Source organism: Drosophila santomea, chromosome 3L, assembly GCF_016746245.2.
Source record: "Drosophila santomea strain STO CAGO 1482 chromosome 3L, Prin_Dsan_1.1, whole genome shotgun sequence".
Classification (NCBI taxonomy): Eukaryota; Metazoa; Arthropoda; class Insecta; order Diptera; family Drosophilidae; genus Drosophila; species Drosophila santomea.
This window is the reverse complement of record NC_053018.2, coordinates 17,055,935-17,073,392: the sequence shown is the minus strand read 5'-3', so window position 1 is coordinate 17,073,392 and position 17,458 is coordinate 17,055,935. Positions and strand designations below refer to the sequence as shown.

At 42.1% G+C, this 17,458-nt stretch overlaps 1 protein-coding gene across 7 annotated transcripts in view; it reads right to left on the bottom strand.

Moving 5' to 3' along the window:
• LOC120447472 (RNA-binding protein Musashi homolog Rbp6) overlaps nucleotides 1-17,458 on the bottom strand; it is a 176,639-nt gene that overhangs the window by 110,905 nt on the left and 48,276 nt on the right. For all 7 annotated transcript variants that reach the window (XR_005616053.2, XM_039628865.2, XM_039628866.2 and 4 more), the window contains exon 4: nucleotides 4,261-4,342. Coding sequence is in view for 6 of the 7 variants with exons in the window: in XM_039628865.2 (XP_039484799.1) it covers nucleotides 4,261-4,342 (82 nt within the window). In the remaining variant the exon portion in view is untranslated. The remainder of the gene's footprint in view (nucleotides 1-4,260; nucleotides 4,343-17,458) is intronic.

Here is a 17,458-nt window from a genome sequence, read left to right as displayed (position 1 = left end):
AAAAATTGCTACCCACACACACATACAGCAGCATGGGCACACACACACACACACACACAGACGGACACTCAACATATGCAACAGCAGCAGGAGGAGAAAGGAGAGGGGAGGTGAGAGGAGGATGGGTGAAAATATAAAGCCATTTGGTTTTGTACGATGGAAATTAACATGAAAAGGGCAAAGCGCAGCTGCCATTCGCGTATGGCCGAATATGTGAGATCGGTCCAGAATCTGCCACCCCCATCTCCCATTTCCACTTCTCAGTTCCCAGTCCCCAATCCCCCGAAAAAGCCGCCACATGCAAGTGGTCAATGCCAGAAGGTCGCCGGAAAAACAAGAAAAAAGGCCCTTGAAAAAAACACCACCACCACCTCCACCCCAGTGGAACACATAAAGTGGCGCACTAAAGCTGCGAGCTGGGCAAAGTGATTAAATTGAGTTAATTATGTCCACCGAGAGTGAGTGTGTTAGAGCAAGACAAATACGAGTTTGAAGTTGTACATAAATTATTACAAGGATATTAAATGTGGCGCACAAAACAGGGGAATTACCCGAGTATTAAGTGCATATTATCAAAGGCCGTTAAATGCGGCAAATAAAACATTTCGCCTGCGTGAAATTGCTTTAATCAACCCTTAATCTTCATTACACAACACACTTTGTCATTGTTAAGTCTTTTCAAAGTTCTTTTCAGCTTATTTTTCTGCTCCCGAAAATATTTCGCATTTCAAAAAGCATTGGGCCATCATGGAGGGAGTTTAAAAAAGCATTTGGACATTATGCAGTGAATTGCCACTTCGATTGCGGCGCAAAGTCGTGCAAATTTGGCTTACGACATCGAACTTCTATCAAAGTTTATCAAAGCCAAAACATTTAATGGTTGTGCAAAATGCTTCCGCCATTTTTTGTTCAGCTTATCCCTTTGGACCAGCCCGCTTTTTATTTGCGTATGTTTTTTTTTGTATATTTTTCAGTGTGTGAGTGTGAGTGTGGTGGCCCGGCTCTTATCTAAAAACCCGTTAAATTTATTATGCAACATTGCGCGCGGGTGGAAAATGCGATTTCTCATTCGATACAGATTCAGGTAAACATTCGCCGTGTGTGTCCGGCAAATAAATAAAAGCGAGCATTTTCTGCTGGCGCGTGTAGCGCCAAATAAAAACAGAAAAACATTAACAAGCGGCGGCGAAAAAAATTTAACTTAATTGCCAAACACACACACTCAAACAAAGACACCCATACACACACCCATTCACACCCATTGCGTTGTTGCTGTGGTTGTGTTTTCGCGGAGAGGAGGTTTTCCGGTAGGGTCGGAAAATGGGGGCGGACCTTTCTGCTGTTGGCGTGCGTGCGCCGTGCGATATAATTTATGTTTCAATAACTTTCGAAACTCATTGAAAAGTCGCTTATGTTTGCTTCAATGGCAGCAGCAGCAACAAAAACAGCAACAGCAACACAACAAGAATGCTAAAAGTACAACAATAAATTGTTTGGATTTACTTATGCGCAGGAGGAGGTGGCCAAGTGGGTGGCTGGGTGACTGGTTGACTGGGTGCCGAGTTTTCCTTAGCCGGGCGCTGCCGTTCACCATTTCCCATTTCCCAGTTTACTCCATTTCTTATTTTTGCTGCACTTGAGCGACCCCGCTTTGTCTTCTCACCCGCAAGAAGAAAATTCCCGCTCAACTTGCAAAAGTTTTTCGCTATTTTCCCTCTCATTCTTTTTCTGTGAATGTGTTTTGTTTGCCATTTGCTTTCATTTTGTTTTTCCCGGGCTATTGCCTTCTTTTTAGGATTTTCCACCCCGCTCACCGCCAACCATCTGCCGCTGTTGTTCATTTTATGCTCTTAAAATTTATTCGCAAGTTTTCTAATTTGTACTTCACTCCATTTTATTGTAATATACAATCTCATTTGAAGTGAGATATGTCAGGACATCTATCCAACGCGGAAAAATATTAGCACCAAGGCAAAAGGGATGAATACAGAGAACGAAATTTCTTTAGAAACGTTTAATTAAATTGGTTTGGAATATAGTTCGCTTCTGACATTTATAATCTTTTTCGAGGTATAACGTTTAAAATAATGAAAATGTTTCTGAATATTTATATATTTCTTAAGTTGCCTTACTCCGTCCGCTGTTCTCTACCACCTTTTCTCGCCGTGTAACCAGTTAGTGGAGGTGGCCTATAAGTATGCAATGCCTTCTGATGGCTGATCCTGGTGGCGTATCCTTGTTTCCTGTTTCGGAACCGGGGCGCATATTTATTAACCACACTGTTGACTCTCGCTGCGGCAACTTTGCGTGCAGCTTGTTGCTCCTCTGGCACTTTGGCCCCTTCCGCCCCCTTTATCCTGCCCCTTCTGTCTTCCGGTTTTGAATTTTGTTGTCGCACCTTCTCAGGAATTCTGTTTACATTTATTACTTTGCGCAAGTTTAAGTGAAAAATTTCCATAAACATTCTTTTAAGCGACATAAAGTTTTTATTAAATTTTGCTAGAAATCCCTGACACGATGATATCAGGCAACACAACGGCAACAGAACGGCAACGGCAAGGGCACCGGCAACAAATAGAGCTGCGGAATTTACAACTACCAGAGGGTAGAACACCTGCCACCCCGAGCTGCCGCTCTTCAAGATACTTTTGCAAAGGGGGAGGGGGCGAAGTGCCAACTGTTTTACTGTTGGCAGTACGAGATACTGCTCTGCTGCTCCGGCTTCTGCTGCACGCAGTTCATAAAAATTTTGCCAGCCAACATGACATGCACAAAGGCGAAAGGACACACGGCGCCTGATCCTGCGAGTGGAAGTTGGAGGGAGAAATGCAGGAAGGTGGCATAAACTTTCGTCGCTTGTTAACCTGAAAGCTTCGCCGCCACTCCACGCCGACATTAGATGAAATTCAATTAAAACAAAGATATATTTCGTTGGACAAATTCCAGCAGCAGTTGCTTAAACCGGGCGAAAAAGTGCTCTAAAAAAGGCAAGGAGAAAAGGAAAGGAAAGGAAAGGACTTTCGCGCATTGTGTATACGCCCCATAAAACGCTTAATTAGTGCAAAGGGAAAGCGGAACATAAACACTTGCTTGTTGGTCGTTCTTAAACTTTCTTTGTAGAGAATGGAAATGGAGTCAGCATAACTTTTGCATAAAATGCTCACTTTGAATTAAATAAAACAGAAGAAAACTTCTAATATCCGTAAAAAAATAGATATAAGAAAATATGCTAATATGTCAGCTCAATTAGGAATCTTTTAGATCATTAAAAATTAATTTATAACGGAATCATAAGCAGCCTAATTAGTTGAATAATCACTAAGCATAATGACTTCCTGGCGTGGAACGATCTTATATTTAATTTGCTGTATATTAAAATTGAAATGGGCTCGTTTAAATGCCAACTCATTATTCATACTGTCCGCAAAAACCAGCTAATTTACGTTAAGCATTTTTAAATAAGGTCAAAGTACAGGAACGGGAGCGGGGGTTGCGAGGGGTATTGGCCACGTTCAGCCAACTGAAAGTTGATCGAAACCGCAACAAATGACAAACGTTACGGCAAAAGTACACAACACGGAAACACACACAGCGGAAAAGAGGAAAGCTGGATTCCTAGGTAGAGGAGTAACTCGGAGGAAAAAATAAAATCAATGAAAATGAAAACCAATTAGCGGTTAACCAAACTGTTCAAATTTGGAAATGGATGCAGCCGTGCATGGCCATAAACAACAACGGCAACAAAGATGGCACAGTCGCACAGCGTTGGCAGATGAGTGATAGAGGGGTCAACAGCAGTCGAGATGGGGGAAGGGGAAAGGGGGAAGGGCTGAAAGGTAAAAGGTTGCCGGGTTACAAATTTATTACACGAAAATAGGAAATAATTAAAATCAGTTTGAGCGCGGATAACGTTTCGCTTGGAAAGGGGAAGAACTTTTTGATTGATAAATCAAAAGTCACGGGCAAATGCGCGGCGAGAATGAAAACATTTCGGAAAAACTGGAAAAATGTGAAATAAAAATCAAAAGAATCTTTCCAATAAGTTAACGATGACTAGGTAAAGGATTTTCCAGTCTAACGAATCCAAGCGTGGATATTTTATTATTATTTATCCCATAACTGCAATTACATTTTCTGCAGAAAGAGAAAAGCCTTATTTGTACATTTCAAATACATTGCGATTGACCACAGACCATTCCGTAATAAATCTCAAGAAGTGCATCCCAATTTGGACACAATCCTCCGTAAGGACCAACTCACCTGGATCTGCGCGTCGTGGGATCCTTCATGACCATAGCCTCTGAGATATCACCATAACGTCCGAAGTAGTCGCGTAAGCTCTCTGAAAGGAATACAAACAAATGCAGTGAATAATCAATCAAACCGGTTTATGAAATGTCCTGGGGTTACACCCAAGTGCGGCCATCAAAATCACGACGCCAAAGTTACTAATTTCGTTACGCGCTTAATAAAAATAAACCGAAAACAAAAATAAAAATAAAAGAAGGGAAAATGAATTTCGCGTGATGCCCAAATAAACAAACTGGTTGGACCCTAAACTTCTCACTCCTCTCAGAGCATCTCCCTGAATGGCCCCCTTTCCACACGCTTTGCGTACGCAACTGGACATTATTCACATGCAAACTCACAGAGTACACTCAGAAAAGTGTGACTAATACTAAATATAAATTTGTTTTTTAGACAATAACTAGAAAATATATCTTGTTTCTACTTCTTGAACTTCTTTAAGCTTGAACTTTAAGGTATTCCTCACTTGCTCGTGTATAAACCACTTTAAGAACTAATCTAACATGTAATTCTGAGAGAGTAAAAAGATATTTCCTGTAGATACATAAGTGTTTATGGTTTTTCTACAATGTACCTACTTTATGAATATTTAATAGGCCATTTGATTTTGTTTCCTTGTCGCCATGAAATGGCTATTAAAATAAACAGCAATTTTTAACTTATGGCTCTCGACGTTTCTCTGACTGTAGGCACACACAAAGTACGCAGACCACTTCAGACTCGCTGCTTTGGTTGCCAGCGGCAGCTGTTGTCTGCGGTTTTGCGAGCTAATCTGACTCTGACTCCGGCCGGAGGATGCGGATGCGAATGAAGGATGGCGGATGGCGGATGGGGAATGGCGAATGGGGGATGGAGACGCAGGACTGCGCCCGGCTGGAAGCACTTCAGCGGCACGTACGCACACAAACGCAACACTGAAGTTATTTCAACAAAATTGCCAGACAAACGGGACCGGGAGCGGGATTTAGGATTGGGAATGGGGAAGGCGAAGGGGAAGGGGACCACACGACAGATACCAAGGCTCGTTGGCTGCGATTTAATGCAGCAAAAACAAGCAGAATAAAACCGATAAAGTCATCCTTCGCCCGTCGGCTGCTGTTAGGGCTGAGGAGCCCTAATCCAGTCGAGTGTCGGCGCTGGCGTCATAAATTCAAACTACAATAAAAATTCAATAAAACAAACGATTTTGCCGCTCACGCCGCGTGGCCAAGACGCTCCGGCCATAAATGTGGTGCGAGAAATCGCACCAGGGAACCAGTAGCGCCAACACCACCATCGCACCACTGCCCCAGCCCAGAAATCGCGGCACCACCAACACACACGCACCAAAAAACCAGGCTAGAGCAACTAGTTGCGCCTTGTGTCGATGCAAAAAGCCACACTCAAAACAAAAATTGAGTACAAGGCTTATGAAAAATTATGGTATTCATATTTGCTATTCCGAAATGGGATTTTAGAAAAGCATAGCATAGCACATTTCAATAGCTAGCTTTTTAAACTGGACCTTAACAAATTTTAAAACCAAACTGAAATATTTGATTAATTTTCCCAAAAATAAGCGCAACTCTTTTCCATTAACAGTATTATTTTCAAGTAATTTATTTCGCTTTATAACACTCTTACTGCAGTTTTCAAGTGAATATTAATTATAATTAATTTTGTAGTTATGTTTACTGAACTTTATCAAAAGTTTTAAAATTGTTTGTCCAAAGTACACAACCAAGTCATTTCCATTCTAGGCAACTTTTTCTAAGAGTGCATGGGAAGTGTGGCAAAGGAGAGGGTACGAAAGGGGTAGGGAAATGGGTGGCTCGGGGTGAGTATGGTTTCACTCGCAGGCAGACAGTCAAGTGGGGGCAATGCAACGCAAAACGCGAAGCGCGTCGCGTGATTTACATAAGTATGCACAATAATTATGAACAATAAAAAACAATTTGTTTGCTTATGACAGTTTTGGAACCATAAATAACAACAGCAACTGGCGCAGCGGTTCGAGTGGCATGTGGATGAGGAAAATGGTAGCTGGAAAATGGGAAATGGTATGTGGCTGAGCTGTGTGTGTGCGTGCGTGTGTGGCATGCAAATTGATGGGGCAGCCAAAGGGTTGCGCTCCATTTCGTTACGTTCGTTGCGTATGTGGCGCAGCAAAGTATGCTACACTTTAAGTTTAAATGGGCAATTGCCCTCTATGCTCCTGTCGAAGGAGCGGGGGGAAGTGGGGACGGTGGCATGACTTGGCCATTAGTTGAAGCTGAGGTGTAAATAAACCAGTTGGAGCTAACCACTTCCAATGACGGTGATTGAGTGGGTCACCGGAAATGAGAATTCGCAGTTCATTCGCTACCGTCGCTCATGAAGTTATAATGATATAAGTTCTATTCGATTTCGAGGACTAAGCTTTTAAATTTCTATTAAGGTACATTTGTTTTATACATGGAGATTGTTATATCATTTGATATATATTTACGTACCAATAATTATCCAGCTGGTCCCTAATATATATGTACATATATGTATATATTGTAGCTTTTTAATCCTACATATCTTTGTTCTATTAATCTGTTTTCAGGAACGTTTAATTAATAATAATTCTCAATCAAAATTGTAGGATCTTTAACTTCATTTTTCGTATACAACATTATTAGTCAATTAACTAGTTCACATACATATTTCAAATAGCAGAGAAGAATATCAAACTTTTTTCGATTTGCATTCCTCTCAAAAAACAGATTCCAGGTGAAATGCCAACACAGTCATCATCAACGTGTCAATCAGTGCGCTATATCTCACTCTTGCCGCACACAATATTTCAGACAGGGGCCTTTCTGCCCAATTAAACCCCTTTGCCGTTTCTCACAGTGCACCAGCCCCCGCTGTTTTGGGTACCCCCCCTCTTTCTGTCATCCATCGCGGCATTCAGTTTTGAGTGACAGCTGCAAAGTTTGTTTTGCATTTCATATTTGCGAGCTTGTCTGCAGCCCCCCACTCAACCGCTTCTCGACCCCAACTCTTTAGCAAGGCTCAGTGCCAACTGTCACTTGACCGGCCAAAACCCGCGTCCTGCCACGCCCCCCGTCACCCGTCACCCGCCTCCTGCCTTCCGCCCCAAGCCAACAGGGCCAATAGAAAAGCTGGCAAACAAAATAAATGTGTAAATGTGAAGAAGCAAAAAACTGGCAACACAAAAGCAAAGAGAAACAAAAATGAAAATGGTCAACAAATTAAAACGCGCCAAAATAAAAATAAAATTAAAATTTATTTGCTACCCAACGGCTGCGAAAAAATAAAAATAAAATAAAATACACATAACAAAAACGAAGTGGAGGCGGTAGAAAGGGGGGGTGGGGGGCGAAAGGAGCAGCAGCGACAAGAGCGAAATATATTGTAACGGGCCAAAAGCCAAACTTGGATTTAATTAAAATGTTTACCACAGTCATTTCATTTTCATAGCCAGCAAACATAAATTTTGAAGAGGAAGCGTGTGCGAGTGAGAGGGTCGGGACCGCAGAGCGAAACAGCTGCAAGAAAATGCCAAAAACATTAAAGTTACCACACCGTGCTAACGCAAGAGTGGAAATTTTGATTGTTGCATTTTTGGTTTGGGGCGCCAGCAATAAGCGATAAACAAAATAGGCTCAATCTGCAAACAGGAATTGGATTTGCAGGTAATTAGTTCAAGCAGGCACAGCAACACACACACTTTCACACACACACACACACACTCGATGAGGGAAATTTATCCCGAATCCATTTAGTGGGATTATTTATAAGAAAACTCGGACCCCACTCTTGCCACCCAAGGCAATCCGTTTTGCGGTTGCAGGCATATTAACCCCTTAACGTCCTGACGGCCCTTAACCCCCTGCTGCCCACCACCGCCCAAAAGGTCCCCAATAGGCCACCGCACATGTTGTCAAAAGCACAATGCTGAAACCATAAATTTATGTGCTTTCTATTGTTTTTGCCAAAGAAAGCGGAAGTTGTGTGCTCTTTGCGGTGCGCCTAGGAGCCATAGGGGGTGGCTACGAAAATGGGAGCTGGGAAATGGAAAATGGAGGAAAACTACACAGCAGCAAAACAGCAACCAAAACCAGAATGGGTGAAAAAGGTGTGCGCAAAGGGATTTCAATCAATTGTGAGGCGAACTGAGGCAACTGGCAGCCAGCGCAACAAAAACTCAAGCTCAGCTTCTGTTCGGTTCGGTTTAGCTCTGCCCTGACCTACACTGCGCGAAAGTTGGGTGAGCCAGTACACATAAATAAATTAATAAACACTGCCACTTCTGACTCTGAATTGAAATCAATTGTAACATAATACTTTATTAAACAAGGCTTGCACTGTAGATTAGATTTAAAGGTGTTATGATCTCTATGAATATATTACACTAATAAGTTGTGTAAATATAAACACTAAATGCTTGAAATTTAATCTGATATTTTATATACCCATCTGTGAGCTAAACATGACTACCATTGTACAATGAATAATATGAGACAACCTTTCAATTTCAAAAGCACTAACTTTAATTTCGGTAAAGACATTAGCAAAACATTCCAACTCCAAAAAGTAATAAGTTTTCGATTGAATTAAGATACAATGAATAAGAATATTTATTTTTCCTCAGCGTATCGTTTTGTTGGAAAACGCAAATTGCTATTTTGTCTGAACAGCAAACGAGATGGCAATTCACTGGAAAACAGAGATACCCAGAGCGGGCCGGAAAGAGATGGGGCGACAGACAGTGAGAGAGACAGCGAGATGGACCCGTAGAGCCTGTTGTAACACATCCCGGTCGTAGCATCATTTTTCATGCGCTCCAACAACTTTTGACAAAGGTCGGTCAAGCAAGTCTTAAAAACTTTGCGACAAGACAACGCACGTTCCGTTCCACTCCCCCTGTACCCCTCCCCCTGACCCCTGGAGTCCTGGAGTCCTTCTGAGTCCTGCGAGCGCCCGCCTTTCGCTTAGTGAATTACGCCGGCTTTAAGGGGTTAAGGTTCAGCCCCCGAGGGCTACGGGTAACAGTTGTCGCTGTTTGCTCTTCGCTCTAAGCCGTAAATAATAATATTTGGACAAGATGCCAGCCAGGGCGGGAAACCAAAAACAGAGACGATGCTCTAAGAAATTCGATAAAAAATAAGATTTAAAATTTATAGGAATATTTTCAGATAATTCGTTCTTTTCACAGTGCACAGCATTTTTTACATTCGTTTTCGCATCATTAAAAGCATTTTTGCTCCTGATTGAAAGTGAGTACGAAAGTGAAATTAAGTAGAGAATTCAAAATTCAATCGAAAGCAACCAAAGCAAATGCACGAGCCAAACAAATCTTTGGAGTATAGTAATCAAGAAGAGTTAAACAATATAATGCAATCTAAGATCTTCTTATGAATGGCTTTGATTTTTTGAAATGCGCCAAACTTTCTTGCACAAGAAACAATAGAAGCGTAATTGAAACAGTTCTTAGACTCTCAATGACAAAACTAGAAAACTCCATCCCAGATAAGATCCACTTTGATCTCCCAACCTAATCTGGGCCCGTATAAGGAGCAACTGTTTTAATTATGATGTGCTTAGAGGAGTTTCAAGAACCTTTCCAAACTTTCGCGGTAAACATCTTCATGCATATGAAACTAAGCTCTCAGATTTGGTAAATTTGATAAAATAATATAAGGCATAAACTTTACCATGCCCACATGGCCTTACCGTGGAAAATCCCTTTCCCACGCAGAATTCCTTAACCCTACTCAATGGCTCAAGAATGGAAAACTTGTTTACAAGCGTCAACATTTTCACCTGATCTACGGAAAATGTTTGCCCAAGTTGCCGCGATTTATGGCAATGGCAAGTCATAGACTTATGGATTGCCATAACTTGCGAACGGCACTTACCATAATTGCATTGGATATTGGAGAATGGAGGAGATTTGGATTTTAGATATTCGGGGAGTTGGGGCATCTGAGTCGGCAACTTTGAATAATTTATGTGAGCTGCGTTCAAAGTTGAGACGCACAAATTAAAATCAACGCACCAAATGATTGATGAATGGCCGGTGTATGGAGACGAGTGCTCCGTATCTGGATCCGCTTTTGTTCGGGTCAAGTCATTTAAATACGGACAATGGGTCACTAACACAAGGTAAACTCCAAACTAAACAGAATGTCAAAAATCAAAGTCCAAACTTGATGGAAAACAAAGGCCAGAAAGTAGGCAAGTTGAAGAAGCGCCGGTTAAACAAAAGGCGGTGAAAACTTTCCACGCACACAAAGCCAACAAAACTTTCGGACCAGAAAGAAAGTGGTCTGACGTCTTGGGGGGGTTGGGAGAGGTCTTATCTCTGGAAGACACAGGATCCAGGCCCAGGACCCAGATCCCAGGACCCAGGGCAGCATCAAAAGCATGCTAATGTCCAGCCCTGGCCGCAGTACGCCCACCACGTAAACAACCTCGCATTAAAGCAGGAAAGGGGGCCAGAAGAAACAAAGACCGAGAAGTCAAGCACAAAAAGGGTCAAGAGGGTCTTCTCTCGGTTGGGTGGGGCAAGTTCCACGGCACAAATCCCCCCCAGAGAAGCTCCGCCACGCAGGATATGCGACGACGACGAGAACGACTGTGAACGCATACGAATCAATTGATTTGGGAAGTGCGGCGGCAGCAGGACGAACTCAGCCAGGATGAAAGCTCTCGGTCTCCCCCTTACAGAATGCAAAGTCTCAGCTCGTTTCCTATTCCTTCTCTGCGCTCGGACTTTTTGTTGCCAATGCAGCCAAGCGGAATAAATTTCCAGCAGTCAAGGTAAATCGTCGTGGAAATCACTGAAAGCAAATTAAAAAGTAACATCCAGGAGAAAGGGCCAAAGGATGACCAAGCCAGGTGAAGTATGTAGACAGATATGCCGCCACTCACTCGGGCACTGCAAATATCAAGGGTATTGTTTTAAATTCTCCTTAAATGTTAATAATAATTACACCTACACCTTCTTAATCATTCGGAAACTATTATTTTAAAATTTGTTTTTAATCCTGAATATTATTTTAAAAGAGAAGTAGAAAGCTCTGCAGGCGTTTCTCTCAATGCTCAATGATATATTTTCTATATAGAGAGACAGAGTCAATATGGATGATGGGGATAGAGGAACAAAAGGGTCAAGCGTTCGACGCAATAAACCAAAATGCGACTATCGGTCCAAAAAGGAGGCGGTGCCCGGAAAGATGGGGGAGCTCTAAAGGATTTCCTTATAAATTATTGTGAATTTATGCGAATCATTTCCAGTCGGATTGCCGCCGCAATGGCGATGACGCAGCCCCCGGTGAGCAGGAGGAGCATGGGATGATCAGGAGCTGGAGGGGAGGAGGAGATGGAAAGCCGCCGAGGATTTTAACTTTATAATTGAATCCATTACTTAAGAACGTGCGTCTAAGATTTCGACGTATTAAAGTGTTGGCAGCCCCACCAGCCTCTCGCCCGAAAATTCAAAATCCAAAATCCAATCCCATGCCATCCATCCAAGGAAATCTCCACCGCTGATTGGCAAGGGTAAGGCGAGTTAAGTTCTTGGTTTGTTGGCTACACAAAAACCCCGAAATAAGTTTTAATTACGGGCATATGATGGTGCCCGATAATAATAATAATAATAACGGCGAGCGAGCTCACGAAACGAAACGCAACGCAACGAAACCAAACCAAACCGAGCCAAACGAAACGTTGGAAAAACTTTTGGCGCCCCGGCAACGGAGACGAACTGAAAAATTCTATTATAATTAATAGCAGAAAATTATGAAATTAATGCAAAGCAACAAAAATGGGTGGAAAAAAAGCAAAAGAAGAACGCACAGCCAGAACAGCTCAGCCAGAACAGCAGCCCGAAATTGGATTCATTAAAAATTGAAGTGGGTTTCGTGGCAGCGCCGAGTGGAAAGTGTGCTCGAGCTTATCCCAAAAACTTGGAATGCAGCGAAAGGGTTGCAGAGGGTCGTCCTCCAGAAGCCTCGGCAATAATTGAATATCTCAGGTCGGATTGGGTCGCAGTCGGCATAGATTTCTCCAATCACATTTAAGCTGTTGAAATGTTGATGAGGGGCAGATTAGAGGTCACAAATTTGACACAAAATCCACATTCCACCGGGCGGATAATTAGAAAGTGGACTTCTCCGCAGGGCAATGGCCAGCTTTTTGAGAGCTGGTATTTGGGAAGATACACTTTGTACAAAACCAATTTCGGTCTGTAATTAAATTATTTCATTTCGTCACCACAAAAATGTAAACCGGAATAATTGTCAAAGCTAACGAACCATTAAATCGGAATAGGTACACAAATCGATATCGAAAAGAGAAGTATAAATTGACATGTTTTATTGCGGCGCTTATCCTTACTATGTTATTATTTCTTGAATGTAAACAATTGTTACACCAATAGCGTTTATTCTTAAATTGAACAGCAATAAAATGCAATTTGATAACTATTATTGAACAGCATGCATATTTTTTAAACATCAATTATATTTAAAATTAAATTCAATTTTATTTTAATTTGACGTTTGCGTGCGTAACTGAAATTCCGCTTATTAACATATATGAATTGATATTTGAAGTACGAATTTAATTAGCACAAATTGATGCAATGATAGGAATTATAATTGTTATTCTGTTTAAAGTCTGTATGCCTGAATATTAGTTTCCGAACGCGATCAATTGAATTGAATTCCCAGAGGGGAAAGAAGTATCGATGTACCAAGTGTTGTGAGAGCTCTTAAAGCTTCGAGCTTAGCCTACTCCATAACAAGATACATCCTTCGGGCCACTTTTCATTTTCCAACCGGATTCTCCCTGGCTGCCTTTATTTTTTTTGTTGTTACACGCAATTTTTCATACTAATTACCAAGCAATTTAGTTTTGTGTTTACACTCGCTGGCCGCCTGCCCAGTTGATTGGCATTGGCAGCGGCAGGTGGCCGCCTCATTAGTGGCTTAACTTGCTATACAAAATGTGTGGCACTTATGGCAAACAGAACTGAGCACAGAACACAGCACACAGAGCACAGAACACAGCAGAGCCCAGAGACCAGAAGTGGTGGCAACATGAAACATGAAAAAGCAGCAGCATCAAATTGACACTTAACCGGAGTGGCAGGGTGTGGAGCAGGAAGGCAACAATAAGCAGCCACACGTTGACCAGCTGAGTGGATGGGGCGATGCGGAATGGGCTCGGGAAATGGCTCCAAGGATGGGAGCTGCAGGAGCAGCAGGAGCAGCAGGAACAACAGCATTACCAACTGTGTAAACAAAAACGACGGCGTCGAGGACAAGGCAACAGCGCTCTCACACACTCGTGCACTGATAAAAAAAAGGGAAGTTGTGCATGCCGATCAGTTGCACAGAGAAACATACACCAATCAAGATGATTTGTATTTACTTAAGCAATTCTATTATGATAACAAAAGACTATAAGAAGGTAAAGTTAATCCTGTGAGGATGACAGGAACACAGGATATGAGGAAAAATTCAATTAAGTTGACCTAACCCGTATATATTCAACACGTATATATTCCAAATCTTTTCAATTGTATACAATTTTAACCAATCAAATACATTATATATTTATCAAAATCCTTAGGCTCTTGCTTACAAAACATTTAAACCGAAGTAATAGTGTATATTTAAAACGTCATTGCTTGTAGGTATTATTAGTTCCTAATCTCCATTGTATGCAAGTTTTTCCCCCAGTGCACGCAGTGTGAAGAGAACCAAGGATGGGGAAACGACAGCGACAAAGCCTGCCACATATCAGTCAGAGATGAGACACAGGGACAGAGACAGAGAGCCTGGGAGCCTGGGAGCCCGAAAGCCGTCGAGAGATCCTTTAAAGTCGACCCGGGCACTTGTTGGTGTCCATAAGCTGGCTGGGCAAACAGGCAAACAAACCCAACTAACAAGCCATAAGATGACAGCCTGCCAGTGACAAATTGTGCCAAATCGAAATGGTAAACAAATGCCAGCCGGTGGAAGAGAAATGCCAACGGAGAAATGCCGGAGAAAGGCTGGAAAGCGGAGGAGCACAAGATCCCTGACCGAATGGAAGCAACAAATATGCAAATTCTGCACATCTGCTAATTTGCTAAGCTGAAAAAGAGGAGCAACAGGAGATGCGGGCGGTGATGGCAGATGATGGAAATATTGATGCCGAGCAATCAAATGTGCCACGGGGCGTATGCGCAATATTTGCGAGGCCAGAGGAAAAGTGGCCACAGATCATAGCTCACTTCGGTCCACTTTGTGCGGTATTAGCTAAGCAAATAATCATTACATTTTCCATTTGTTTTTTGAATACATATACATTTGTACCAGTGTGTGCGTTTGTGCCTTATTTTCTTTGTTTTTTTTTTTTCGTGTTTTCGGAAGTGTATCGATAGCCCCCCAAATAAAAATCTCTCACGCATTCCCAGCACGTACCACATGATTCCCACCCCCGAGCCCAATCCCTCTCATCACTCGGCCCCACTTGACGAGCAAACAGCTCTCGAGGCATAAGCCACCCCAGATCCCCCAGATGCCCCAGAATCAGCACTCCCGCCATCGAAAACTCCCCCGCAGTTTTCTCCATTTAAAAAAGTATCAATTTCATTGTTACGCGAGCTCGTTTTTTTCCTGTTCCCTGCTGCCTCCTCTCTTAGTGTTTTGGTTCTTTATTATATGGTACATCCTTGGAGTAGAGTCTTATGAATAGCATAAGAAGCTGATAAAGAATAACACAGTAAAGTGAAGTGGGTTCGGACAAAAGTGTGGAAAAGATTATTGAATAAAAATCAAGCACTTGGGTAGGAAAAACTTTACATAGGAAATTATGATTATGGGAAAGAGCAAGTACCGAGCTAAAAAAGTCTAAAGAACATATTCAATAGGTTTCCTTGCAAAAACTTAAGAAGCTAAGAATAAGTTCTATTCAAGAAATTCAGTTAATTAAAAAGTAGTTTCTACAAAGTACCTAAGGCATTTAATAAGTCAGAATGACTTTTGATCCTGATTCCTTATAATAACTTTAAAGTACATCAAAATTCTTCAAAATTGGAAAACAAATTCTATTTCTTAAAGAAGTGTGAACTAGAACCCTCATTTAACTCCTCAAGCTAGCGTAAAAAATATTCGATTTTCGCGTAGGGCATTGCCCATTTTTTCATTTTCATTTGCCTGTGCAGAGTGAAATAAATTTCGAAACGGCAATTGCACGAGGGCCCATGGCAATTTTAGATGAACATTTTCCACAGGACCCGGAAAAGAAGGCGAAAAGAAGAAGCAGGGCAGGACAAGAAATTATTGCCCAGTCATGACGTGAGTTTTCATTCGACGTTGAGTTTTTGCATAAAATTTCAATAAGACGAAGTAAGCAAATGAGTTTTCTTCGAACGCTTTTCCTCTTTGTCTTCCAAGTCCACTTGGCCAGAAGAATTTCGGGGTAGATAAAGTGCCAATAGTTTGTTTTAAGACTGTCCCTAGTGTCAAATTGAGCTAATCAGGCTCAGGTTGTGCCCGGAAAGTTCTAGTAACTGGGGATAATGCATCATTCTGTGGTCAAAATGGCAAAAGCGTTAAGTTTTTATGACCAACGACTTTTGGATCTAGACCAACAATAATCTCCTGCTGTTTCAGACCGAGTTTGCTTGTTTGTTTGTTGGGAGTTTCGCTCGTTTGCTGTGTATTTTATTTTATCGCTGTTGGCAGCCAGTGCAGAGCCAAGGCAAACACAAAACACAAAACCCAAAACAACAATAAAACCAGTCAAAAAGCACTCGAAATGCCAAATGAGTTGAGTTGGCCCCGCCCATCTTTTGCCTAATGGCCAACCCATTCACCATTCACCTCCTCCTTCTGGGCGGAAAAACTCAGGCTTCACTCTGTGTGAGAGCTCACCTTTTGCAATTAATCCGTGGCTGGAAAAACCTACGCCTCCGCCGCTTTCGTCCCATGTCTATGGAAATTTTTGGCCCAAGAAACGAGAGAATTTGCACCCACCTTCCGGCCGCCCTGCGTTGTGTTGTGTTATCTTCGTTTTTCATAAACAAAATGGTAAAATCTGTTTTGGCTGCCAGCGGGAAAAACAACAACTTGCCGCTGCAATTTGGCAGCGTTTTGCGTCGCGAATTCCTCGCCGCACTGCCAACTCCCAAAAGCCCTACCGCAATTGCTACTGCCATTTTTCGGTCTCAAGTGACAAATATTAGAGGAGTCTTTATCGCTAATTAGACTTGGTAGCCGTAAATCTGTTGTCATTTGTTGTGCTTTCCATTTGTGCTATTTTTGGATTTCTGGTCGCGCAAAAGGTCCTGCTGTGCGAATGCAGTTTGAAGTTTGCCAACTGATGCCGGAAACATTCGAGACTCCAAGGAGTTTGGGCTAAGAAGTTAAGCCAGGCAGCTTGAGGGGCTCAGAGCTGAGGGAAAACAACAAGGGATCCAACAGTAGGAATCAGGACATATAGAAGTAATGGCCTGGAAGTGACTTTTAAATGAGTTCAGAAATTGTCTTAGTATGATCGAAGCACTCGAGCTGCAGAACTTTTAATTATCGCATACGTTTCCTTTGGCAGCATTTTCTGAATTAGAGCATTGCATGTGCTACTGCACCTAAGCAATATATAATTTATATTTCATAAATCTTGTATATAGTTTTGCATATTTTGTAAAAATAGAAAATACTTAAATATGATTTTTCCATCTTACACTACTTAGAAAATGAAATTATAGGCTTAAATAAATGTTTTAAGAGGACACATATACTCATGGCTGAGTAGCTATCAAAATCCAACAGCAATATTGCCGCAATTTTTGCGCTGTGCAATTACTTCTGGAGCACCACAGGCGGCAATGGCAGTGGCAGTGGCTAACTATGGAAAACAATGGCCTTGGATTGCATCCAGCTGCCATTTCGAGCGGATGGCAGACGAAAACGATTCTGCGGATACGGATTCACCAGCGAGACAAACGACAAGAGACAGCGATGAAGACCGAGGAGGAGAGGCAGGCTCTCTACGATTATACGAATTTTTTATGGCACATATGAGACTAATAGAGATTGGGATGTTGGATGGAGGATGCTGGATGCTGGATGCTGGATGCTGAATGCTGGAGGATGAAGGATGGAGGAGGAGCTGGAAGAGC